We start from the raw sequence: 27,539 nt of genomic DNA, 5'->3' as shown, positions 1-27,539 counted from the left end.
TGAAAAATATGCTGGATAATACATTGCCATGTTTTTTTCAATTTAAGTATCTCTGCAATTTATGCCACAGATAAAGATGGATGTATTTAACTGAAATGTGTCCCTCGTATCTGAGCTCGGTTAGCATTTGTCAAAACAAACATATTGTTTCTGAGATCAACACCTTACATCTACGTGTGCCATAAATGTGTGGTGAAAAGTTTATGCACTTCAGGATTCAATTAAATCTGAAGTTGATTCAGATCAAGTGTTAAATAACCAAGAAACACAACATAAAGCAACCCCAAGGTTTCAAGCTTTAACTACATGGAAAACCAGTGAAAAGTAACACTATTCTCCAGTACTTTGATGTTATACTGTAAGTGGCTGTATGCCATTTTTTTTTCAGAACCCAGCTATGAAGGGAGGTGTCATAAATCAGTGTAATCCTAGTGCTAATTCCTAGCCTAGACAAATGAGAGTTTCATCATGTAGGGGATCCTAGTGTAAAATCTTTGCTTAATAAAACGTATAGAATGACGTCAGAATGGTTTGAAGTTCAGGTCCAGCGCTGCTCGTCAACATGGTGCTGGTGGAAAGTTTGCTACTGCTGCTTCTAGCATCCACATGCATTAATACTCTGATGGATATACAGTGGTATGCAAAAGTTTGAGCACCTCTGATAATTTTCATGATTTTTCTTCATAAATCATTGGTTGTTTGGATCAGCAATTTCATTTAAATATATCATATAGTAGACAAACACAATAATATTTTAGAAGTGAAATGAAGTTTCTAGGATTTACAGAAAATGTGCAATAGTTACTTAAACTAAATTTGGGCGCCCTTATCATTTTATTGATTTAAATAGCTTTAGCACTAATTATTGGAACACAAAATTTGTTTGGTAAGCTCACTAACCCTTGACCTACATACACAGGTCAATCCAACAATGAGAAAGGGTATTTAAGGTGGCCAGTTGCAAGTTTTTCTCCTCTTTGCATCTTCTCTGAAGAGTGGCAACATGGGAGCCTCAAAACAACTCTCAAATGACCTGAAAACAAAGATTGTTCCATCATAGGGGAAGGATACCAAAAGCTATCTCAGAGATTTCAGCTGTCAGTTTCCACTGTGAGGAATGTAGTGAGGAAATGGAAGACCACAGGCACAGTTCTGTTTAAGGCCCAAAGTGGCATGCCAGGGAAAATCTCAGACAAGCAAAGGCAAAGGATGGTGAGAACAGTCAGAGTCAACCCACATACCAGCTCCAAAGACCTACAACATCATTTTGCTGCAGATGGTGTCACTTTGCATTGTTCAAATATTCAGCGCACTTTGCACAAGGAGATGCTGTATGGGTGAGTGATGCAGAAGAAGCCCTTTCTGCGCACATGCCACAAACAGTGTCTCTTGAGATATGCTAAAGCACATTTGGACAAGCCAGCTTCATTTTGGAATAAGGTGCCGTGGACTGATGAAACAAAAATTGAGTTATTTGGACATAACAAGAGGCGGTATGCATGGCAGAAACAGAACACAGCATCCCAAGAAAAACACCTGCTACCCACAGTAAAATTTGGTGGGGGTTCTATCATGCTATGGGGCTGTGTGGCCAGTGCAGGTACTGGGAATCTTGTTAAAGTTGAGGGTCGCATGGATTCCAGTAAATATCAGCAGATTCTTGAGAACAATGTTCAAGAATCAGTCACAAAGTTGAAGTTGCGCCAGGGCTGGATATTTCAACAAGACAATGGCCCTAAACACTGCTCAAAATCTACTAAGGCATTCATGCAGAGAAACAAGTACAACGTTCTGGAGTGGCCATCTCAGTCCCCAGACCTGAATATTATTGAAAATCTATGGTGTCACTTAAAGCAGGCCATCCATGCTCGGAAACCACCAAACCTGACTGAACTGGAGATGTTTTGTAAGGAAGAGTGGTCCAAAATACCTTCAACCAGAATCCAAAGTCTCATTGGAAGCTATAGGAAACATTTAGAGGCTGTTATTTCTGCAAAAGGAGGATCTACTAAATATTGATGTAATTTTTCTGTTGGGGTGCCCAAATTTATGCACCTGCCTAATTTCATTTAGGTAACCATTGCACACTTTCTGTAAATCCTATAAACTTCATTTGACTTCTCAAATATCATTGTGTTCGAAATTGCTGATCCAAACAACCAATGATTTATGAAGAAAAATCGTGAAAATTTTCAGGGGTGCCCAAACTTCTGCATACCACTGTATCAGAGAGCAACTTGGGGTTAGTGCCTCAAGGACATTTGGCATGCAGACTGTAGCAGATGGGGATCAAAACACCAACCTTCCAATTATTAGCAGACCTGCTCTACCTCCTGAGCCAAAGCCACCCATTTGAAATTGTTGTACCAAAAGTATATGAATATTGTTGAAGAGCACAAAGGAGTCTTATATGGAACTGTGAGTTTGCAGCTGGAAATCAAAGGGATAATGTTGAAATGTGAATGTGTATGCCTCACATGCCAGAAGACAAAGAGGAATTCTGGTGTTAAGTCGATGCAGTGGTAGAGTTATCTAGGTGTGCCTTAAAATGCACTCCTAGATAGATTGATAAACCCTGGGATAAATAGGATAAGTAGTTTTGTGTTACTTGTGTTGAAGTTGTTGTTTGTGTAGCTACTAAGGCTGGTAGGTCTAAATATCCCACCTGAAAGTTCTTTCACGTACAAGGACGAGGGGAGCAAGTAAATCAGTTCTCAGGGTGCAGAGACTGAGCAGGTCTTAAATACACCATTTATTCCCAAGAATGAAGAAATTCAGAATTACAAACACAATTTTAAAAGGACCTTTATGCAATAAAAACATTTTCAGTATGCTAAAATCCCTGCCGACAGGAATAAATATACACTATGCAAAAAAAAAAAAAAAATACCACTGTCTGGCCACGCTCGGGCAAATGTTTCTTATCTTTAAAACCAGGATAGAAATTCCTCTTCTGAGGGACAGACCACGCCAGCCAGAAAACCAAGGCGGAACCTCCTGTCTCAGCCCTGTTTCTTCCTAATGGGCGCGTCGCCACACAGCCCAGCTGCACTCCACACTTGGGCTCTCGATTACTGCAAACACGGCTGCCTCAGGGCACGCCCACACTTCAACAATTGCCTGCTATTGTCCGCCCAGTCAACAGTGGATTAAAATAATATCATGCAACAACACTAAAACATGCAACATAAATATCAGGGTAAAACCATGCAAATAAAATCAGTACTGTATGCACGAATATATTACAATCAAAACAACAAAAACCCTAAAACGAACACAAATTTCCACTGTGTGACATCTGCACTGTGTTCAATGCCCTGAACACAAACAAAAAGTAGGCTTTATTATAAAGCCACTCCTCCACTATTTACCTACCATATTTTTTGGACCATAAGGCGCACTGGATTATAAGGCGCACTGTTGATGAATGGGTCTGTTTATAAGGCGCATTCAGTGAAACAAAGCAGTCAGATAAGTCAAACTTATCCGCTGAATTCAAAGGCAATGTATGATGTAGTTACCTGTCAATATCTACAGGGGAGATTAAAATATTAATGAAAGTAAAGGGAGAGTTTGGCAAAACAGCTGAGTTACATGTAATAAATTGAGATATTTCCATAGATCTCAAAGTGTTGCTGAGCCTGTACCTGTTCAACTTGCCTGTTTTATGGACCATTGGTTTATATACAATGTGCATGTGCCAGAAACAAGCTGCTGCCCTTAGAACCTACAGCTCCAGTCACTTTTAATGGGGTACGACACGCTGTCAGGGGCAGAAATGACACTTTGTTATGAGACTGAAGTAAGTGCAGCTTTCAGTGGCAATATCTGACAGTGGCCACAAGGCAGCAATAATAAAAATCTTTGATGCACATATTAATTCACAGGTGAGGAGCTTTATGACAGAGCAGTGTGAGATTAAAAGAGTAAGATCATTTTAATTTGAAACCTTTTAATTTATGGCAAGGCAAGAAGTGTTTGCCTTGCTTGTCCTGATGTAACTGCCACTTGTATATATGAATAGCTGATTGGGAATTAGACAAAGAAGGGAGCCAAGACATGTGAAAACAGTCAGGACAATCAGGGGGAGAGGACATGAAAGAAAAAAAAAACCTTTAATGTAAAACAGGGAGTAATCAAAATAGACTAATAGACTAATATGAATGCTAACACTTAGGATTTAAAGATAAGGAAATGCAAATGGACCGAGGTGTAAACACAAAACAAGAGTGAAGGATCCGCAAACAGACACACAGGGATGTTGACTGCAACTCTAATGCCAATCAAAAACTCTTCACTAAAATAGCCAAAAACAGAAACCAGATTCAGCAATGCTACAATGCAATCAAATCAGTCAAACCATAGAACAATGAAAAAAATTAAAACAGGAATCCAAAATTTCAAACATTAGAACAGAAAAACTAAACAGAAAACTAAAACTTGAATATATTAATTAAGATATTAAAACAGGATAGAAGGAGCACTTTGAACCTTCACAGGTGATATTAAGATATACTGATAAACTGAATTTTACTGAAATATCAGAGAACAAAGGCTACCTAAGAAGATAGAGCACAGAGAATTATAGAAGATTAACAGAGGGTTATCTAATGGAATTTTTGAACTCAGCTGTTGAGAAAAACACCACCTTTGTGCAATCTGCATATTTTATAATAAGTGGTTTCATTGGCATACCTAATATTAGATATTATTTCGTCTTTCTATGTTTTATTTACATTTTTTCAGTGGTGGGGAACACTTTAGTGATGATTGTAATAATTTTGGATCGTATGTTGAGAAGTCCTAAATATATCACAGTTTTTAATCTTGCATTTACAGACCTGTTAAGTAGCTCTGCTTTGGTGCCAAAGGTTCTTGACATTTCTCTGTTTAACCATTATTATATCTCTTACAACATCTGCTTGACTTTCATGTTTTTCTGCTTTACTTTAATTTCAATGCAGGCTTTTAATCTGGTTGTATTGTCCTTTGACAGAGTCATGGCTATCATGTACCCGCTGCACTATCAAATGAGAGTGACCCAAAAGCTCATTTTGTCTTTGATTGCTTTTGGCCATCACTCTTACACTCGTTGCAGTTGGCCTTCTCACCAGACTTTCCTTCTGTCAGTCTGTGATTATTCAGAGCTACTATTGTGATCATGGTCCTATGTATCGTCTTGGCTGCAATGATGCTACCCCTAATTATATAATTGCGTTTTTGGCAATAGTTCTTGTTCTTGGGTTTCCACTGGCATTTATCGTGGGAAGTTACTGCTGTATCGGTTATTCTTTGTCAAATATTTCTACATTTAGGGAAAGAGTGAAAGCTTTTAAAGCCTGCACAGGTCACCTTTCATTAGTGGCAATTTATTTCCTTCCTATTATATTTGTGTATGTTTTTTGGCCTGTAATACATCCAAATGCAAGGATCATAAACCTTTCTATGACCAGTGTCATGCCTCCCATGTTAAACCCAATAATCTATGTTCTTCAGACACAGGAGATCAAAGAATCATTGAGAAGATTGTTGAAAGCTAGAGCGCAGGCTAAATTGGAAGTGTTTAGACTTAAACCTTTGTAGTTCCCGATTTCTATTCTTTCATTCTATTTTTTTTTTCTTTTTAAGTTGAATATGTAGGCGAAGTATTTCATACACAGTATTGCAGTCTTTTATGCATCAAGATTTCATTTGGAACAATAAACAATATAACTACTTTATTCACCGAAAAGCAAAATGATCTAAAACGTTAGTGTGAGAATAAAAATTGACAAAAGACAACAACAGCCAAAAACTGTAATAATGGACATTTATTCTTGCAAGGGAGCAAAAGCACCAAATACAAGGTTTCATATTAGATTTTGTCAATTCCACCCTCCTTTGCCTTAAAACTCTCACAAAATAAAAATTTCTTTCTACGGGCTTCTCACAGGTACAGTTATGAGTGTGTGTACTGTAGTGAGTAGATATTGAGTAGATAATTGAGTAGTATAATGAGATCACGAGTAGACATTTTTTTGCAACTTGGGTGTACTTCCAGGCACCGAATGTACTGAGTTTATCCTTGACTATAATGTAGCTCACGCTAGTTAGAACATTGTATAACATTTGTTTTTACCCATCAGTTAAGCACAAAAATCTAAAATGTAACTAAATAAATAAATAAATAAATAAATAAATAAAATAAAAAATTTGGGACTGTATAAAACTGATGATATAAAATGGGAAACTTCCCCTGAGTGTAAATACAAATGAAAATCCAAAAAGTTTAATGTTCTTTGGCTATATTTTTGTGGGTGTTCTATATCATATAAATGCTTCAAATTCAGTTTTCAAAGTCATAGCATTCAATTCCCTATATTTATTTATTTATTTTTTAAATAAAACATTCAAACACTCACACACACCCTCATACATCATACTTCTGACATTCAAGAAGTATGAAGTTTAATGTTGGTATCGGCACGACACAATTCTTGCTGGCTGCCTCTCAAAATGTTTGTGAAATGATTTGTTTTCTTTCTGACTTTATGGATATTGGGTATTTGTTATGGAAACAAACATGATTAAGCAAGTAAGTCTGTGTGAGAGGATTTGAGAATTATTTTCATCATACTAAAATAATTATAAAAAAACATACTTGAGGATATGTCATCTTATTTACTCCTTAAAATTGTACATTTTCAAACTGGCTTATGTGTGCATACGTGTGCATATATATATACTTGCAATTTTAAGAAAAAGGATGCTATGGCTTAATCGCATATTGTAAATATCAAATTAACAGTGAATAATATATACCGGTTTTGGAGCAAAATATGTAGCCATAAAGAAAGAATCTTTTTCAAGAGAGGCCTTGCCAAATTGAGCATTTAGCAAGATGATGCCAAATCACATTCTACCAGTATTGTAACAGCATCGCTACAGAGAACTACAAGTCCAGTTATTAAACGCTCCTTAACTAATTAAAACATTTGGTACAGTATAAAATGTAAGATATGACAAAAGAAGCCCTGAACTCAAATCCATTTTTGAAATTTCTGAAAAAAAAAAAATAAAAAAATAAATAAATAAATAAATATATATATATATATATATATATATATATATATATATATATATATATATATATGGGAATTTCTGTTGTCTTCTTATTATTAGTAGTTATTGGTTTGAATAATCAGGTCACTGAACTGAATTTAATGTACATTTTACACACCATGCAAATATTGTGGGAAAAACAGGTTGCAGAATACACTCATGGGATCATGCCTGAAGATAAACATTGAGGGGATCTGCAAACAGTTAAAGCATGCAAGAGCTTCATCATCTGGTGTACTGCATGTGCATAACAAAACCCAGTCAGCCAGTGCTGCCACCTGTCTCATCAGCACTTGGGCAATATAAGCTTGGCAGAAATCTTACAATGGACTTTTTTAACTCTGCACTTGGGAAAAATATCACTTTTTTTCGTCCTGCATTTTTCATTATAAGTGGATTTATTGGCATTCCTAATATAAAATATTATTATGCCTTTCTGTTTTTTGTTTATATTATTTCTGTCCTGGCAAACACAGCTGTCATGGCCACAATATATTTGGATCACAATCTAAGAACACCGAAATATATTGCAGTTTTCAATCTTGCATTGGTTGATCTATTAGGTAACTCTGCCATGGTGCCAAAGGTTCTCGATATCTTTTTGTTTAATCACCCCCACATTTCCTATAATGACTGCTTGACATTTCTGTTTTTCTGCTATATATTCCTTTCATTGCAAGCTCTAAATCTGGTTGCACTGTCATATGACAGAGTTATGGCGATCGTTTACCCACTGCATTATCAACTGAAGGTGACTCACAAGTTCATGTTCTGTTTAATTGCCTCTTTCTGGGTATCGGCCATTACCTTTATACTAATTGCAATTGGCCTTCTTACAAGGCTTTCCTTCTGTGAATCAGTTGTTATTAAAAGCTATTTCTGTGACCATGGTCAGATGTACCGACTTGCATGCAATGATTATACACCCAGCTATGTAATTGCTAAGATTTTGCCAGCTCTTATTCTTTGGCTTCCTCTTACAATTGTTTTGTTGAGTTATTTGTGTATCTGCTATGCTTTAGCTAAAGTAGCCACAGTTCGAGAAAGAACGAAGGGCTTTAAAACCTGCACAGCTCATCTTTCATTAGTGGCAATCTATTTCCTTCCAATATTAATCACATTTACTCTAGGTGCAAACATAGAGCCAAATGCCAGAATCATAAACCTGTCTCTGACCTCAGTCTTTCCTCCAATGCTGAACCCTATCATATATGTTCTTCAGACACGAGAAATCAAAGAATCTCTGAGAAAGTTGTTAAGAATCATAAAACATTACAAAATTAGAAAGGTCAAATGAAAAAAGTGTAAACTTCCTTTTTTTCATTTTAGTCTTTTGAGTTAGTGTTTTTATTATTTAAGGAATGACTATGAAATTAAAAAAGGCTCATATGTTGCAGTACTTTGAAACAGAACAGAAGTGGTACATTCAATATTCACAGTGCAAATTGTGGTTGATTTTAAAACACATCACCTAGCAAAGAGGTAGATTTTTTTTTTTTTTGAGGATTTGGAAGGTATGTTTCTGTGCATCACATATCTCTGTCTTCAAAAATGTTGTATTTGTGTTTTGCCCTATAATAGAAGAAAATGACAATACATATGTTGCAAATAATCAGGGATACATCATATTTCCATTTTAAAAGGAGTGTTTTCAAATTCAGTTCCTGTGCATCAAGTTATGTTAATGTCTCCTGTCAGGGACAACTTGAACTCTTCTGAATTTAATGATGAGCAATTTTTTGTGTACTTGACATTATCTTTTTGAGCCTATATAGTTTTTGAATTTCGGACTTTGCTTAATATTGTGTGAACGCAATATTAGCGTGGGCCTTGAGCCAGCTGTATACCTCTAATACTTTATTAGGGCCAGCATAGAGAAACAGGCAGCTACACATCACTCATTCACAACTATGGCCAGTTTATACAGACAGTTTATACACATACACACAGTTTATACAGTGCTAGTTACTTTTAAATGTACGAAAAAAAAAAAACCCTGGAAAGAACTCATGCACATAGAAACCCCACATTGAAAGGTCCCATCTGAGGCTCAAACCATCACCTGGTGACAGTGTCAGTGACGACTTTGGTCAAATGTAGGAGTTGCTTTTTAAAAATGTAACTGCAGTATATATTTATTGTTTGAAATATATTTATTGTTGTTCAAACAGGTATGCATAAAAGCACTTTTTTCTGTGTTACACTTTGTTGTTGTACTTTGTTCTGTCAGCTGTCCTTAAAATTGTAACTGTAAAAATACACTGCCTGTTTTATTGTCTGCTCTGAGAATGTCAGTACATTTTTGTTTCTTTGTCTTCCAGCTTGTAAATAATTATGTATGTTAATCAAAAAGTTAATAGTGATTAGAAGATTTTTGATCAATTTTATAGCCAGGATTGATCAGGTGACCCTAGGCCGTTCCTTCGTTGTGCTGCAAAAGGCCTTAGCAACTGGGGGCCTTCTCATGATGCACTGAATGTTATTCTTCACTCACCTCTCCTACTCTGTACACCACCCATATCATTTATTATGATTAATTTCTGGCTCCTCTACACAGTATGTATTTTGTAGTCTCTCTCTCCCCTCAACACTAACTGGTCGCGACAAATGGCTGCCCCTCCCTGAGCCTGGAGGTTTCTGCCCGTTAAAAAGGAGTTTTTCCTTACCACTGGTGCTGAGTGCTTGTTCACAGGGGCTCGTCTGATTCTTGGGGCTTCTCTGTCTTAATGTATAGTATACAGTATTAATAATAATAATAATAATAATAATAATAATAATAATAATAATAATAATAATGGATTGCATTTATATAGCACTTCTCGAGACTCTCAAAGCACTTTACAATTCCACTATCAGAATCAGAATCAGAAAGGGTTTATTGCCAAATGTTGAGCAGGTTTACAACATTAGGAAATTGTTGCAGTACTTAGTGCAAAACATACTGTCAGATAACGCTTAAATAAACATTAAAAATAAAAATTAAAAGTGCTAAGTAGATAGATATATACATGAGTGCAGGTGGTGATCAGTGCCAAACACGGAATGATGCAGTAAACACAGTGTAGGGTCATGTGTTAGTGGTGGGAACAGTCATATGGTTATTGTTCATGGGTCCAACAGCAGAGGGGAAGAAACTGTTCTTATGGCGAGAGGTTCTAGTGTGAATGGATCGGAGCCTCCTGCCTGAAGGGAGCAGGTCAAACAGACTGTGTCCAGGGTGAGAAGGGTCAGCTGTGATCCGAGCTGCACGCCCCAGTGTCCTGGAGGTGTATAGGTCCTGCAGAGATGGGAGTCTGCAGCCAATCACCTTCTCAGAAGAGCGCACAACACGCTGCAGTCTCTGTTTGTCCCTGATAGTTGCTCCAGCGTACCACACGGTGATGGAGGAGGTGAGGATGGACTTGATGATTGCAGTGTAGAATTGCATCATCGTCCGTGTTGGCAGGTTGAATTTCTTCAGCTGCCTCAGGAAGTACATCCTCTGCTGGCCTTTCTTTATGACAGAGGTGATGGTGGGCTCCCACTTCAGGTCCTGGATGATGGTGGTACCCAGGAAGCGGAATGAATCCACAGAGGTGATGAGGGTGTCAGTTAGGATGATGGGAGGGAGTGGGGCTGTGTGCTTCCTGAAGTCCACAATAATCTCCACTGTCTTCTGGGCATTCAGCACCAGGTTGTTGTGGCTGCACCAGGACACCAGACGTTCAACCTCCCTCCTGTAGGCATACTCATCCCCGTCCGAGATGAGTCCAATAACGGTGGTGTCATCTGCAAACTTGATTAGCTTGACAGACTGGTGGGTGGAGGTGCAGCAGTTAGTATACAGGGAGAAGAGCAGAGGAGAAAGAACACAGCCCTGAGGGGAGCCGGTGCTGATGGTCTGGGAGTCCGAGACCTTCTTTCCCAGCCTCACATGCTGCTTCCTGTCCGTCAGGAAGTCAGTGATCCACCGGCAGATGGGATCAGGCACATTCATCTGGGAAAGCTTGCCTTGGAGATGGTCTGGAAGGATGGTGTTGAAGGCAGAGCTGAAGTCCACAAACAGGATCCTGGCGTAGGTTCCTGGGGAGTCCAGATGCTGCAGGATGAAGTGTAGAGCCATGTTGATTGCATCGTCTACAGACCTGTTGGCTCTGTATGCAAACTGCAGGAGGTCCAGGAGGGGGGCTGTGAGGGTCTTGAGGTAGGAGAGAACCAGGCGCTCAAATGACTTCATGACCACAGATGTCAGAGCCACAGGTCTATAGTCATTTAGTCCAGTGATCCTTGGTTTCTTGGGGACAGGGATTATGGTAGAGGACTTGAAGCAGGCAGGCACATGACATGCCTGCAGTGAGGAGTTGAAAATGCCAGAAAACACTGGGGCCAGCTCGTTTGCACAGTGTCTGAGGGTGGCAGGAGACACACCGTCTGGGCCGGGAGCTTTTCGAGCATTCAGACTCTTAAACTGCTTCCTCACATCTACTTCATGAATATGAAGGGTTGTAGTGGGAGAAGGTGGTGTGAAATCCTCTTTGGGTGTGGGGTGTGGAGGGGGGTGTTGTAGGTGAAGTGTTTGATGGTGGTGATGGCTCTATGGAGGGGGGAGAGGTGGGGGAATGAGTGTCCAAAGTGTCTCTATTGTTGGGGCTGTTGGAGGTGTGAAGGCTGCTTGATGGCTTGTTAAAACGGCAGTAACAGTCGTTAAGGGTGTTGGCTAAGAGCAAGTCATCAGTGGAGTGGGGGGTTTTAGGCTCGTAGTTGGTGATATTCCTAAAACTTTTCCACACAGAGGCTGAGTCATTCTCTGAGATCTGCTGCTGCATCTTCTCAGAGTAATGATGTTTAGCAATGTCCACTTCTTTAGTGAACCTGTACTTGGCCTCTCTGTAGCAGTCCCTGTCTCCACTTCTGAACACCTTTCTCTTTTCCAGCCACAGCTTTTTGAGTTTAGCAGTAAACCAGGGTTTGTCATTGTTATAACTCACCCTGGTGCGTGATGGCACAATGCTGTCCTCACAGAAGTGGATATAGGAGGTGACAGTGTCCGTAAACTCATCCAAGCTGTTAGAAGCATCCTTCATTGTGTCCCAGTCTGTAGACTCCAAACACGTGCGAAGCTCCTCCACAGACTCGTTGCTCCACAGTTTTTTAGTCCCCACGACAGGTTTGGAGAGATTCAGCCTCTGTCTGTACGCGGGGATCAGGTGAATCATGACGTGGTCAGAAAGTCCGAGTGAAGCACGGGGCACTGCGCTAGGCCACGCTGATCGTGCTGTAACAGTGGTCCAATATCCTCTCCTCTCTGGTTGGGCATTTAATATACTGCTTGTATTTGGGAAGCTCTTGGCTCAGATTGGCTTTGTTAAAGTCCCCAAGAGCAATAATGAGAGAGTCTGGGAATGCCCACTCTATGTGCAGTATCTGCCCCGCGAGGGCCCACTGAGCTGCCTGCACATCCGCATCTAGCGGGATGTAAACAGCGGCCAAGAGGAATGAAGCAAACTCCCGCGGAGAATAAAATGGTTTGCAGTGTATAAAAAGGTATTCCAGAGAGGAAGAGCAGTGCTGAGCAATCACTGTTACATCTGTGACACTATTAATGTAGAAGCAGACGCCTCCACCTGCGGTCTTACCAGAGAGAGAGGCCTGCCGGTCCGTGCGCAGCAGATGAAAACCCTCCAACTTGAGCGGGCAGTCTGGGATGTCCTCACAGAGCCACGACTCCGTAAAACATAAGTCACAGGAGGAGGCAAAGTTTCTGTTCATACTTCTCATCAGGACCAGCTCATCCATCTTGTTCCAGAGTGAGCGTTGGAAAGGAAGATCCCAGGAAGAGCAGTTCGCAGTCCGCGTCTCCTCAGATGCACGAGTGCGCCGGCTCGCTTTCCTCTCCTTCGGCGTCTCACTTTCCTGATCAAGGTCTGTAGTAAATCTGCCGCAGATGCGACAAATATTGGAATTAAATCCACAGGTGTTGTAGTCCTGTAGTTAAGAAGTTCTTCTCTGGTGTAAGAATATCCAGAGGAGTACCCAGACACACAAGTTATGCACAAAAACAAAACAGAAGTAACGCACTGAAGTACCAGGGCATCCATACGCGGCGCCATCTTGGTTTCAAAGGCCTATTCATTCACTCTCACATTCACACACTGATGGAGGCAAGCTACAGTTATAGCCACAGCTGCCGTCCCAGAAGCAAGGCTTCCATATCGCACCATCGGCCCCTCTGGCTATTACCAGTAGGCGGTAGGTGAAGTGTCTTGCCAAAGGACAAAACGACCAAGACGAACAGAGCTGAGCAAACTGTCCGGCAACCTTCCGGTTACAAGATGAGCTTCCCAACCCCCTGAACCACGATTACCCCCATGGTTCAGAGAAATATAATACACTCCTTCCCGTACCACTGTGCTGGAGCATGATGTCGATATAGGGGACCACCCTCCAATCAAACAGCACGACTACGGGGTGAATCCCACTAAACATGCTCTTTTCCAGACAGGAGTTTCTTATCTGCTGGAAAATGGTCTTGTTGTTCCTAGCTCTAGTGCATGGAGTTCCCCATGACTCCTAGTGCCTAAAGCGGATAAAACCCCGCCGTTTTGTATGGATTTTCTGAAGGTGAACAGCGGGACCAAACCTGACTCCTATTCTCTTCCCAGTATGGAAGATTGTGTCGATAGGGTTGGTTCGGCAAAGTTTGTTACTAAACTGAACTTGTTGAAGGGCTATTGGCAAGCTCCTCTAACAACACGTATTGCCGACATCTCTGTTGGCCCTGATTTTGCACATCCTTTCAAATTAGAGGTAGATGCCAGTGCCAACGAAGCAGGTGCTTGGGTGCTAACAATGAAAGTCAAGGTCAAATGGTTAGCCAACCTAGGTATTCATGTCCCCCAATGCCTGGTATATTGTTATGAAGTGAAGAAAATCCATAAAAATTCCTGGATAATATAGTGTTCACTGATTTTCACATTTGGTATGACGTTGACTGTGACCCAGTTTTCATCACAATGAAATCAGCTCAAGCTTTTATTGGTATCTACCATTACACAAAATGAAATCTTGCTCCATGCTAGACTACTAACAAACAGACAGAAAAACAAATAAACGGAACCAATTAAATACTCCCTCCTTCCAGGGGAGAACTAACAACGCTGTCAATGTGCATATGACGTAAACAGCAATTTACAAGGTCCAGTCGGGGGCATTAAACTTAAGACAGAACACCTGTAGGGTGGCTGTAGCTCAGGTGGCAGAGCAGGTCAGCCACTAATCAGAAGGTCGGTGGTTCGAGCCCAGGCTGCACCCTGGCTGCATGCCAAATATCCTTGGGCAAGATACTAACCCCATGTTTGCCTACTGGTGGTGGTCAGAGGGCCCGGTGGCGCCTGTGTCCGGCAGCCTCCCCTCTGTCAGTGGCTACAATGTAGCTTGCCATCGCCAGTGTGTGAATGTGTGTGTGAATGGGTGGATGACTGAATGTAGTGTAAAGCGCTTTGGGGTCCTATGGACTAGAAAAGCGCTATACAAATGCAGGCCATTTACCATTTACCTGGTGAACAACTGCAAGAAACATCTTACAACTGTGTTTGCCCGCAGCAAACACAGATGTTCATCCATTTTTATCATGGTTCCCTTTGGCTTGTGGGATACCCAGGGACTTGTAGCTTCCCTGTATATTTGCCTTCTGGCAACTCCACCCTTTTAGTGTGCATCACCTTCCCTCTCTTTGCAACCATTTAGCCACTCTTTTCTTGTCCAAATGACATCCCAACATTTTCTCTGTAGATCCTGGTGAGATGGATGATATCTTGCTCACTCCTGGCATACAACTCAATCTCATCCATGTCCAGGAAGTGGTTGATAGTCACTGAATCTACACTCAACAAAAATATAAACGCAACACCTTTGTTACTGCTCCCATTCCCCATGGGATGGACGTAGAGACCTAAAATTCATTCCAGATACACAATATAACCATCCCTCCCAAACAGTGGTCACAAATCAGTCCAAATGTGTGGTAGTGGGCACATCTGCTATATTGAGATAATCCATCCCACCTCACAGGTGTGCCACATCAGGATGCTGATCTGACATCATGAGTAGTGCACAGGTGTACCTCAGACTGCCCACAACAAAAGGCCACCCTGGAATGTGCAGTTTTTTGCACTATTGGGGGTCTGGGGACCCAGAACCGGTCAGTATCTGGTGTGACCACCATTTGCCTCATGCAGTGCAACACATCGTCGCATGGAGTCTATCAGATTGTCAATTGTGGCCTGTGGAATGTTGGTCCACTCCACTTCAATGGCTTGGATATTCGTGGGAACTGGTACACGCTGTCGTATACGCCGGTCAAGCACATCCCGAACATGCTCAATGGGTGACATGTCCGGTGAGTATGCTGGCCATGCAAGAACTGGGACATTCTCAGCTGCCATCTGCCCTGAACAATGTGAACCATGATTCATCCGTGAAGCGCACACCTCTCCAACGTGCCAGACGCCATCGAATGTGAGCATTTGCCCACACAAGTCTGTTACGGCGACGAGCTGGAGTCAGGTCAAGACCCCGATGAGGACGACGGGCATGCAGTTGAGTGTCCCAGAGACGGTTTCTGACAGTTTGTGCAGAAATTGTTTGGTTGTGCAAACCAATTGTTCCAGCAGCTGTCTGGGTGGCTGGTCTCAGACGATCTTGGAGGTGAACCTGCTGGATGTGGAGGTCCTGGGCTGGTGTGGTTACACGAGGTCTGCGGTTGTGAGGCCGGTTGGATGTGCTGCCATATTCTCTGAAACGCCTGTGGAGACGGCTTATGGTTGAGAAATGAACATTCAATGCACGGGCGACAGATCTGGTTGACATTCCTGCTGTCAGCATGCCAATTGCACGCTCCCTCATTGCTTGTGGCATCTGTGGCATTTTGCTGTGAGACAAAACTGCACATTCCAGGGTGGCCTTTTGTTGTGGGCAGTCTGAGGTACACCTGTGCACTACTCATGATGTCAGATCAGCATCCTGATGTGGCACACCTGTGAGGTGGGATGGATTATCTCAATATAGCAGATGTGCCCACTACCACACATTTGGACTGATTTTGTGACCACTGTTTGGGAGGGATGGTTATATTGTGTATCTGGAATGAATTTTAGGTCTCTACGTCCATCCCATGGGGAATGGAAGCAGTAACAAAGGTGTTGCGTTTATATTTTTGTTGAGTATATCCATAAACACCCTTAGCAATGAGCGGGCTTTGGGGTTGATGCCTAATCAGAATAGCATAGGGACATATTGCGCATGTTGGCATATTCCACATTTGATGGTGACTTGTGCAGTAGCCTTGGAGTTAGCCTCTAGTTTTGTCTTCTACAATCCCGTTTAGTTGTTGATGAATATTATCAATGCACATACTTAATCATATTTCTCCCATACTGGTTTCTCTTCATTGGCTCACATTACATCAAGAACTAAAATTCAAAATCTTTCTGATCACATATAAGATCTTTAATAATCTTGTCACGGCCCAGCGGCACGAGATAACAGAGATGGACACAAGTGCAGAAACCAAACCGGAAGCGAGACTGTAAGTGAACAGAAGGCTTATTCCCCCCCCCCACAGTTAAACACCAGCAAAACAACACGACGCCACCACACTAGAGGCGCGCAGAAAAACTAAGTTAACTAAGGGTGACCTAGACAACTCTAGGGTGCAGCTGAACAACTGAGGCAGTGGAGAGGTGGAAACTGGGCTATGAAGTGGCCGGGGCACTGTAATGAGAGGAGAGCACAGTCAACGGGATCCAGCAGACAATCGGCGATCCTCCACAGTCAAACTGAGTTGCCTTACTTGGTTTCAGGTGAAGGGGACAGGTGGGGCGGAAGGCCCGGATGCGGTCGAGGCGTGGGGAGGCATTCAAGTGAGTGGCGGGCCAGTTGGCAACGTCGTACCAGCAGCAGGTGGCCCAGGTCCAGGAAGGCGGGGATGAGGGAGGCGAGACCTCCACTCCAGGAGCTACCTCTGAGGACAAGAAAAACAGGTAAGTCGTCACACGGGTTCTGGACAAAGCAATCACACTCCACTTGACTAACATGGGGATAGCAGATACTCAGACGATGAACGGTTGAGTGCGCAGGTCTTATATGCTGCCGGAATAATTGCCCACAGGTGGTCAGCCAGGGAGGAGCAACCAATCTCTGTCTAAAGGAGGAGGAGCCGCTGTTGGAGACCTGCGGGTAACCACCCAGACCATGACAAATCTGAACCCATCTTATCTTAAAGGCCTCATGGTACCATATCATAGAATGGGAGTGGGTGACCTTGATATCCACCCTTAAAAGTCCTGGGCTTCTGGGGGGGTTCCTGAGATGCACTATTTCTTTTTCCTCATCTTTTTTGACTGACTGTTTATACACAACTTTGCATTTAATCACTGGTTATTATTAATCTCTGGCTTGCTTCTACAGTCTGGTTTTGTCTACTGTTCCTCTGCTCACCTCCAGCCAGTCGCAGCAGATGGCTGACCTTGCCTTCTGTCTGAGGATTTTTTCCTGTTAAAAGGGAGTTTTTCCTTCCCACTTCCCAATAATGGTGTATCACTTCAGCCTAGTGAAAGAACTACTGCTTCGAAGATGCCTACCTGTTCATCAGAGGTTTCACGCTTGAGCTTGTTGGAGGCATTTGCTGTCCCAGAATATCCAGGGTGTGGCTCACCCTGGATATTCTGTCTCTGCACATCTCACCGCCTGCAGAGACTGCTCCCCAACTGCAGCAATTGATACTGTCTCTCCACATTCCTCCACAAATGTGAGTGAAATTGACTTGGGCCCAACTTTAACCCAGCTTTACTTTGTTTTTTGAAAGGTTCCAGCAATAAAGATGACTTTTGAGTTTAGTTCTGCATCCAAGTCCTGCATTAGGGCCCATACACTGCCTGCCACACAGAGTCATTGTGACAAGTAGTGCAACAGCATTGCTACATAGAGCAAGAGTCCAGGTTTTAAACTGTTCTGGCAGTTCAGACCTCTCACTTTGTAACATATTGGCACAGCATAAATTTTGAATTATTGAAAAATGCTGAACATTTAAAAACCTATATCAAACAACAAAGGAAAAAAGCAACATGTGAAACTACCTCCCACCACCCACCCACCTCACCCCCACTGATAACACACACACACACACACACACACACACACACACACACACACACACACACACACACACACACACACACACCAGCTATCAAACCAGAGTAGCTATTGGTTTGATAAATATAAACACTGAGGGGACCAGCTAGAACTTCATCATCTGGGGTACTCCAGTTTGCATAACAGAATCATGATGTGCAGTACTGCTGTCTGCATTATCACAGCTTAGGCAATATAAGACTCTAAGATTTTTTGCCAATGGATCTTTTCAACTCTGCACTTGGAAAAAATATCACTTTTTTGCGTCCTGCATTTTTCATTATAAGTGGATTTATTGGCATTCCTAATATAAAATATTATTATGCCTTTCTGTTTTTTGTTTATATTATTTCTGTCCTGGCAAACACAGCTGTCATGGCCGCAATATATTTGGATCACAATCTAAGAACACCGAAATATATTGCAGTTTTCAATCTTGCATTGGTTGATCTGTTAGGTAACTCTGCCATGGTGCCAAAGGTTCTCGATATATTTTTGTTTAATCACCCTCACATTTCCTATAATGACTGCTTGACATTCCTGTTTTTCTGCTATGTATTCCTTTCGATGCAAGCTCTAAATCTGGTTGCACTGTCATATGACAGAGTTATGGCGATCGTTTACCCACTGCATTATCAACTGAAGGTGACTCACAAGTTCATGTTCTGTTTAATTGCCTCTTTCTGGGTGTTTGTCATTATTGTTGTACTTATTGCAACTGGCCTTCTTACAAGGCTTTCCCTCTGTGAGTCAGTCGTTATTAAAAGCTTTTTTTGTGACCATGGTCAGATATACCGGCTTGCATGCAATGATTATACACCCAGCGATATAACTGCTTGGATTTTGCCAGCTCTTATTCTTTGGATTCCTCTTTTGTTTGTTTTGTTGAGTTATCTGAGTATAAGCTATGCTTTAGCTAAGGTAGCCACAGTTCGAGAAAGAATGAAGGGCTTTAAAACCTGCACAGCTCATCTTTCATTAGTGGCAATCTATTTCCTCCCAATATTAATCACTCTACGTTTAAACATAGAGCCAAATGCCAGAATCATAAACCTGTCTCTGACATCAGTCTTTCCTCCAATGCTGAACCCTATCATATATGTTCTTCAGACACAAGAAATCAAAGAATCTCTAAAAAAGTTAAAGGGAAGAATCACAACACACTACAAAAATAGAAAAGTCAAATTTAAAAAGTAAGAATAAATTTGGCATAAATATTTTTACCCCTTTGTTTATTTAAGGAATGCATATAAAATAAAATAAAAATGTTCAAGTATGTTTAAGTACTTCCAAATAGAACCCAAATTACAAATGTCACACTTCACGGGGCAGTGTGTGATTGATTTGAAAACACATCCTGTAGCAAAGATTTGTGATTTGTAATTTTTTAAGCAACTGTAATTGTTACTGTTAGGACCAACACAGAGAGACATACAGATACTTATTCACAACTATGGGTCAGTTTATGAACGTGAAAGCTTAGGAGTTTATCATAAATAAAATAAAATAAAATAAAGCCTGTTGACAAGTCATGCACAAACAGGGAAAGCATGGAAAGGTGAAAGATTAGATTCAAAGTAGGGACCTTTATGCTGTGAGGTGATAGTGATAACTAATCACATTTATCTTTAGCCAAATGTAAGGGTTGCCTTTCTGAGAAATATGCATTGCAGCATGACATATGCTTGTTTTTTTTTTTTTTCAAAGTGAGATTCAGTAAAGCTACTATATAACTACAGAAATACATTTTAATGACTGTTTAAATAGATAATTTTCTGCTATGAGAATATGTCAGGAAGCCTTCCAACTTCTCTTTCTTCCAGATTCTATGTGGATATGGGCCGCCTTTGATTAGAGTTTCAAAGAATGTCCAACCAAAATGTAAATATAATGTAAAGGACTGACTAAACTGGTAGAAACCCAGAAATGTTATTTTTTGTGGCTGAATCATTGTGTAGTGACCCGATTGAGTAAATTCTACTTATAACAATATAATCACATGGTTTGATTACAGAGGGAACACAGGGCTAATAAAAGTGAAAGACCATGTGGTTAAGTTGAGACTATGAGTCGTATTCTTTATATTTATGAGAAAATTCATATTCACTCACTAATAAATTAAAAAACATTGGTGAAAAAAAGTTTAAAAAGCACAGGAGGAATCAGCAGTACTGAACAGGCCAATTGCTATCCGGTAATCAGATTACAATGTAGGGTTTCTGAGTGATTTGCCGTTAGTAGTAACAAACCACCCAAAGTGTAAACTCAAAGTGTAGACTCTACACACTGGGTACTCTTCAAGGGGTATAAAAGAAAATCTCACCAGTCTGTACAAGAGCGAGGTCTAACCAAGTGTGTTAGCTCACATACTGTAATATGTAATTTGCTGGTAATAGAATCACAGTCAGTCTTTCAGTAACAAAGGACAACAATGTTTCATGTCTCATAATAACAATATAACATTTTATAATTGGTGGTGAAAAGTGAGACTATTTAAAATGTAATGTATAAAAATCCTAAAAATAATGTGTGAACATTTTATTGTGAACACAATTGTGCTGGAGTAATACACTTACAAGTAGAAAATATTTTAAATCTAATTTCCAGTGTTTATAACGATGACCAGGAAGCAGGGTTGGAGGCAGTGACTCAGCGGAGGGTGGCCTCCAATTCCTGGTTGAGGCGTTCTGTCTGACCGTTAGTCTGAGGATGGTGTCCTGAGCTCAAACAGGGTTTTGTTCCTAAGGATGTACAAAACGCCCTCCAGACCTGCGACGTGAATTGCGGTCCTCTGTCAGAGACGATCTCAGTGGGTATCCCGTGCAGCCTAAAAACATGGTCAACTAGCAGATTAGCAGTTTCAGTGGATGTGTTTGTCGAGGGCAATGAAGTGAGCTGCCTTGGAAAATCTGTCAATCACAGTGAGGATTGCGGTCTTGCCAGAAGAAACCGGTAGAACAGTAACAAAATCCAAAGAAATATGCAACCAGGGACGCCGTGGAATGGAGAGAGGCTGCAACAACCAAGCCGGGCGTTGCGTGTTAGATTTGCGGTTTCACGTTGCGGGACCCTGGGCGGTAAGAGATCGAGAAGTTAAACCTACTGAAAAACATGGACCAGCGAGCTTGACGTGAATTCAGTCTCTTGGCTGTACGAAGGTAAGTCAAGTTTTTGTGATCAGTCCACACTATGAATGGGTGTTCCGCTCCCTCGAGATAGTGCCGCCACTCCTCTAAGGCCAGTTTCATGGCCAACAGTTCCCTTTCACCCACGTCGTAATTCCGCTCAGCGGTGATAAGCGACAGGGAAAAAAAGGCGCACGGGTGAAGTTTGGACGCCGTGCCAGAGCACTGTGACAATACCGCTCCTACCCCGACGTCAGACGCATCCACCTCAACTATAAATGGCTTCTTGGGGTCGGGGTGAATTAAAATCGGCGCTGAGGTAAACAGTTCCTTTAACTTGGAGAAAGCAGCTCCTGCTTCCGGACCCTAAATGAAAGGGAGCTTTGAAGATGTTAGCTGGGTCAGCGGTGCTGCTACTTGGCTGTAGTTTCTGATGAAGCGGCGGTAAAAGTTTGCGAAGCCCAAGAAACGCTACAGAAGACTCCGGGACGTTGGAATGGGCCATTGCACGACTGCCTGTATTTTAGCCGGGTCTGTCTTCACCTGCCCCCCCAAGGATGTAGCCCAGGAACGAGACGGAAAGGGAGTGGAATTCACATTTCTCCGCCTTAACGTACAGTTTATTCTCCAGCAACCGTTGTCACACGGCTCGGACATGCGTTTGGTGCTCCTCCAGGTTTTTGGAAAAAATCAGGATGTCGTCGAGATAAACGAAGACAAAACGGTCGAGGAAATCTTGCAGTACATCATTCACCAGATTTTGGAAAACCGCTGGGGCATTTGTGAGACCGAAAGGCATCACTAGATATTCAAAGTGCCCCAAGTGAGTGTTAAAGGTGGTTTTCCACTCATTGCCCTCCCTGATTCTGACGAGGTGGTACGCATTTCTGAGGTCTAATTTTGTGAAAATGGAGGCACCATGGACCGTCTCGAAGGCGGAACTGATCAGCGGTAAGGGGTATTTGTTTTTTATCGTTATGTCATTAAGCCTCCTAAAATCGATACAGGGCCGTCCTTCTTACCGACAAAGAAAAATCCGGCCCCCATGGGTGAAGAGGAGGGTCTGATGATGCCCACGGCCAGAGAATGTACTTTTCCATGGCTGTCTTCTCGGGGCGTGTCAGGTTGTAGAGGCGGCTTGAAGGTAGGGTGGAACCCGGTAACAGGTCTATGGCACAGTTGTAAGGTCTGTGCGGGGGTAGTGATTGAGCTTTGTCTTTGTTAAAAACCTCCCTTAAGTCATGGTATACCAAAGGTATAACAGAAAGGTCTATGTTGGCGCTTTCGTCATGTGCGAGCTCGACAATGGCAGACGGCGGGGCTGAGACGAGACAATTGGCATGGCAAAATGGGCTGCAAATTATAACTTTCTGCCCTGCCCAGTGCAGATGAGGGTTATGTAGTTTTAGCCAGGTGAAACCAAGGATAACGGGAGTGCTGGGGGAGTGGAATGTCAAGAAGGTGAGTCTGTCCCTATGGTTGCCTGAGGTGACTATAGTAATAGGTGCGGTGCAGTGAGTGATGTGAGAGAAAACTTGGTTTACTAGTGCTTTAACTGGGATGCTAGAGTCCAACTCAAAAAGGGGAATATTCAGCTGCTTGGCTAATTCTTTATCAATGAGGCTTTGCTCGGCGCCCGAATCGACTAATGCCTGGGACGTGTGGGTCGCAGAACCGAGCAAGAGCGTAACCGGCAACAAAAACGGGGCTTAGAATCAATATTGGTACCACCCACCCGTATCCCCGGACCTACCGGTGGGCGCCCCCTTTTCCTTTCTTGGGACAGGTGGAAATAAAATGCTCAGCGGAGCCACAATAAAAACACGAGCGAGAGCGACAACGCCTCTCCCTCTCTTGCGGGGACAACCGGGATCACCCGATCTGCATGGGTTCTGGTTCCGATTCAGTCCTCTCCACGGCGACTGTGGCCGAAGGCTGAACCGGAAGCGGCGATGGGGAAATGAAAACCGGGGACACACGCCGCACTGGCTGACGGGTACTGGAGTTCCTCTCTCGCTCCCGCAGTCTGTTGTCAATGCGAAGCGTGAGCGAGGCTAACTCCTCGAAAGTGACAGGTTCGTCTCGGGACGCTAGCTGATCCTTCATGTGCTCGTTCAGCAACTGCAAATAGACTCCCTGAAGGGCCTTATCGGGCCAGCCGACTGCCGCCGCGGCAGTGCGGAAGTCAATCAAATAATCCGCGATGCTACGGCAGCCCTGACGGAGATTTAACAGCCGCCGAACCGCACTGCCCACCGAGATAGGGTGAGCAAAAGTCTTCTTGAACTCGCCAAGAAAGGCATCATAGCTACAAGACAGCAACGGGTGTACGCTCAGGTATGCCTCGGCCCAATTTAGGGCTTGGTCGCGTAGTTTACCTATTACCGTATTTCCACAACTATAAGGCGCACATAAAAGCCTTAGATTTTCTTTAAAAAGTGCGGCGCGCCCTGTAGTGCAGTGCGCCCTGTGTGTTGTAAGGAGGACGTAGTAGAGAACACCATGAGAACGCTAAAGGGTGAAGTGTGGGCGTTGATCGTATATACCGGGACAATCGCACATACCTGTCTAGAAGGACAGGTATGTGCATTATGCGGAACATCGTTGTTTTAACAACCCTGAAAATGGCAAAGAGACACGCTTATGAAGCACAGTTTAAACTGAAGGCCATCAGCTACGCGGAGGAACATGGAAATCGAGCAGCCGCGAGAGAATTCAAGATTAATGAATCAATGGTTTGCAAGTGGAGGAAGCTGGAAAACAAGCTCCGACAGGTCAAGAAGACGCAGCTGAGTTTCCGCGGACATAAGGCGAGGTGGCCCGAGTTGGAGGAAAGACTCGAGCAGTGGATCATCGAGCAAAGAATGAGTGGGAGAAGCGTTTCGACGGTCACCATTCGACTAAAAGCAGTTTCGCTAGCAGAAGAAATGAAAATTGAACATTCGCGGAACAGGTAAGCTCGCTGGGGCTCGGGATCTGCCACGGGCTGAGGTGAACTACTGGCGGCGGGTTCTGACTCCGCCGAGGGTTGAAGGGACTGGATGTCGGATTGCATTTTAACCTGCTCGTCTGTAAGCGTGTGTACTTGGGCTAGGAGATACTGCAGCGTCTGTTCGTGACTACCGATGATAGCCCCCTGCTTACTTATCGCTACACGGGTTGGGTCTGCTGTGTCCATAAAACTGTCCTGAGTATACTGTCACGGCCGAACGGCGCGAGGTAACAGAGATGGACACAAGTGCAGAAACCAAACCGGAAGCGAGACGGTAAGTGAACAGAAGGTTTATTTCCCCCCACAGTTAAACACCAGCAAAACAACACGACGCCACCACACTAGAGGCGCGCAGAAAAACTAAGTTAACTAAGGGTGACCTAGACAACTCTAGGGTGCAGCTGAACAGCTGAGGCAGTGGAGAGGTGGAAACTGGGCTATGAAGTGGCTGGGGCACTGTAATGAGAGGAGAGGGCACAGTCAACGGGATCCAGCAGACAATCGGCGATCCTGGTGGATGAGGTGGAGGCGAGACCTCCACTCCAGGAGCTACCTCTGAGGACAAGAAAAACAGGTAAGTCGTCACACGGGTTCTGGACAAAGCAATCACACTCCACTTGACTAACATGGGGATAGCAGATACTCAGACGATGAACGGTTGAGTGCGCAGGTCTTATATGCTGCCGGAATAATTGCCCACAGGTGGTCAGCCAGGGAGGAGCAACCAATCTCTGTCTAAAGGAGGAGGAGCCGCTGTTGGAGACCTGCGGGTAACCACCCAGACCATGACAAATCTGAACCCATCTTATCTTAAAGGCCTCATGGTACCATATCATAGAATGGGAGTGGGTGACCTTGATATCCACCAGGGGCGGAGCGTGGGGGTGGCTTACTGGGCTTAAGCCCGGGTTGTTTTGTCAGAAGCCCGGGGTCTTTTGGAGTGTAATTTTTTCATAGATGCCTGGCTGACAACTGTATAAAACAAAAAGTACACACAATATTCGAAGCACATAGTGCACACTGTGGGAATTTACGACTGTGCGTGAATCCCCCCTGATATTGGTATGATCTGAGCTCAGGCACTAAGCGACTGAGCGAGGGGGCGGGGCAGCTGCTGCCTGTGTGCGCTGTTGGAGAAACGGAGCCAGCCATACCAAGGAGAGCTTAAGTTTGACCAGGTACCAAAGCAAATCATTCGTACCGTACAAATAATGTAAATATGACGGTGCATCACGAAAGATTGATATCAAACTGATCACTTGACCAATATTACGTTACTTGCTCTTCAAGTGAATCAACAAATGGCAAAATGAAAAGCCGAACAAATGCTATTTTTTTAGAGAGTCTTAGCTTACGTGTGTTTATTTCATATTTTCAGTTCTTACCCTCCCCGACTAAATCGGTTTCAGTTATGTACTGAAATATAAGAATGGACATTAGAGGGTTCTTTCAAAGAAAAAACTCAGGTAAATGTTATTTTATATATTATGCTTTGTATGTTGTTCAGTATATTTCTATGCAAAATAAGAGGGATTTCAGTACACAGCAGGATATTCACATTTGTAACCAGATATTTACATACACTTTAGGGAGAAAACATAAAACATTTTTACTGTACAAGATCAATTTAGAGTAAACTTTTGTTTTAGATAAATATTGAAATATATTTTGAATTAGTTAAATGTCAGAATAAAGAGAGACAGAGATTTCTGTTTTTTATCACTTTCATCAAATTTAGGAGTACATGTACACTAAGTTTATTGTTAATTAATAAGAAAACTCCAGACGATTCCATTCTGAGCTGAAGAAGCTTCTGATAGGTTAGTAGAGTCCATGTGAGTAAATTGGTGGCACAGCTGTGGATGCATATAAGGCAAAACACAGAGTCTGTTTCTTTGACATGGGAAAATCCAGAGATGTCAAAATAATTGTGGAGCTCCATAAGTGTGGCTCAGTTTGAATACAATTTGGTGCCATTTACAATTAAGAAATACAGATAGTTTCTCTCTTTACTCTTAAAGTTAACAAATATGTTTTTTATATTTATCAATCTAAAAAATAAACATTTAGTCTGATTTGATGTTACAATTATAAAAGTGTTTTGATCTGAAGAGTTTGTAAATATCTGGTTTCAACTGTATATTTGATGATTGTCAGCACAAAGAGGGAGAGAGAGGAACAGAGAGGGAGATGGAGAATGAGGACAGAACAGAGGTGGAACAAGAGCAGGTGAGACACACATGTTAGTCAAATGGTTGTTTACCAAAAGTATCACCGTATCATAGGTCCTCATGTATCTCGTACCTAGTGTTTCTTTTTAGGTTTGTTATTTTTCAAATTCTATATTTATTAAGTTATGCAGGCTTGTTTGCACAACAAGGCTAAATAATTATATAAACTTTTCTCAATCTAAATAGTGTACTTTGGTAGAATTAAAAAAATAAGTGTAGTGCAGGTCTATGATGATTTTTAGTGCTACTATCATCTAGTTCTGATTCTGGTTCTGTCTTGGTTAAGTCCTCAGTAGTCCTGATTTTGAACTGTTGTAGTCCTGTTTTAATTCTGGATCAGTTCTGGGTCTGGTTGAATTGGGGTTTAGTCCTCGTGTCTTGATACAGCCCTGACCTTGTTCTGCCTTGCTGCCTAATTAAAAAACTAGTTTTAGGTGTCCTGCATATGATATATATTTTTCCCTATATGAAGTCATTCTTCTTTGAACAAAACTCAAAACAGAGCCAATTAATCTTTCAGTCATTTCTACCCCCCCCCCCCCCCCCGCCCCAAAAAAAAAAAAAAAAAAAATCCCACATGCATACTACCCTTTTTGGCTAAGCCCCGGGTGTTTCAAATGTCTGGCTCCGCCTCTGATATCCACCCTTAAAAGTCCTGGGCTTCTGGGGGGGTTCCTGAGATGCACTATTTCTTTTTCCTCATCTTTTTTGACTGACTGTTTATACACAACTTTGCATTTAATCACTGGTTATTATTAATCTCTGGCTTGCTTCTACAGTCTGGTTTTGTCTACTGTTCCTCTGCTCACCTCCAGCCAGTCGCAGCAGATGGCTGACCTTGCCTTCTGTCTGAGGATTTTTTCCTGTTAAAAGGGAGTTTTTCCTTCCCACTTCCCAATAATGGTGTATCACTTCAGCCTA

General features: G+C 42.4%; 2 protein-coding genes and 1 pseudogene across 3 annotated transcripts; all 3 read left to right on the top strand.

Moving 5' to 3' along the window:
• The first annotated feature begins 4,610 nt into the window (after positions 1 to 4,610).
• Positions 4,611 to 5,326, top strand: LOC309716154 (olfactory receptor 1468-like; annotated as a pseudogene). The gene has a single exon. The product of its transcript is annotated as an olfactory receptor 1468-like (transcript).
• Positions 5,327 to 7,426: 2,100 nt separating this feature from the next.
• Positions 7,427 to 8,398, top strand: LOC309715725 (olfactory receptor 1500-like; the record flags this gene model as incomplete). The annotated part of the gene is made up of 1 exon (XM_082549063.1): positions 7,427 to 8,398. The coding sequence occupies one exon, from the start codon at positions 7,427 to 7,429 to the stop codon at positions 8,396 to 8,398; it is 972 nt and encodes a 323-aa protein (XP_082405189.1).
• Positions 8,399 to 18,398: 10,000 nt separating this feature from the next.
• On the top strand, positions 18,399 to 19,582 carry LOC309716148 (olfactory receptor 1500-like). The gene has a single exon (XM_082549792.1). It carries the CDS (start codon positions 18,490 to 18,492, stop codon positions 19,465 to 19,467), a length of 978 nt encoding a protein of 325 aa, XP_082405918.1. The 5' UTR covers positions 18,399 to 18,489; the 3' UTR covers positions 19,468 to 19,582.
• The last annotated feature ends 7,957 nt before the right edge of the window (positions 19,583 to 27,539 follow it).

This window comes from Aulonocara stuartgranti (genome assembly GCF_965226115.1).
Source record: "Aulonocara stuartgranti genome assembly, chromosome: 10".
NCBI classification, from domain to species: Eukaryota; Metazoa; Chordata; class Actinopteri; order Cichliformes; family Cichlidae; genus Aulonocara; species Aulonocara stuartgranti.
Note: the sequence above shows the minus strand (reverse complement) of the source record. Positions and strands in the feature narration are given on the sequence as shown.

Coding starts and splice junctions, on each gene's coding strand:
- LOC309716148 (XM_082549792.1), top strand. CDS start 18,490: ATGGATCTTTTCAACTCTGCACTTGGAAAAAATATCACTTTTTTGCGT.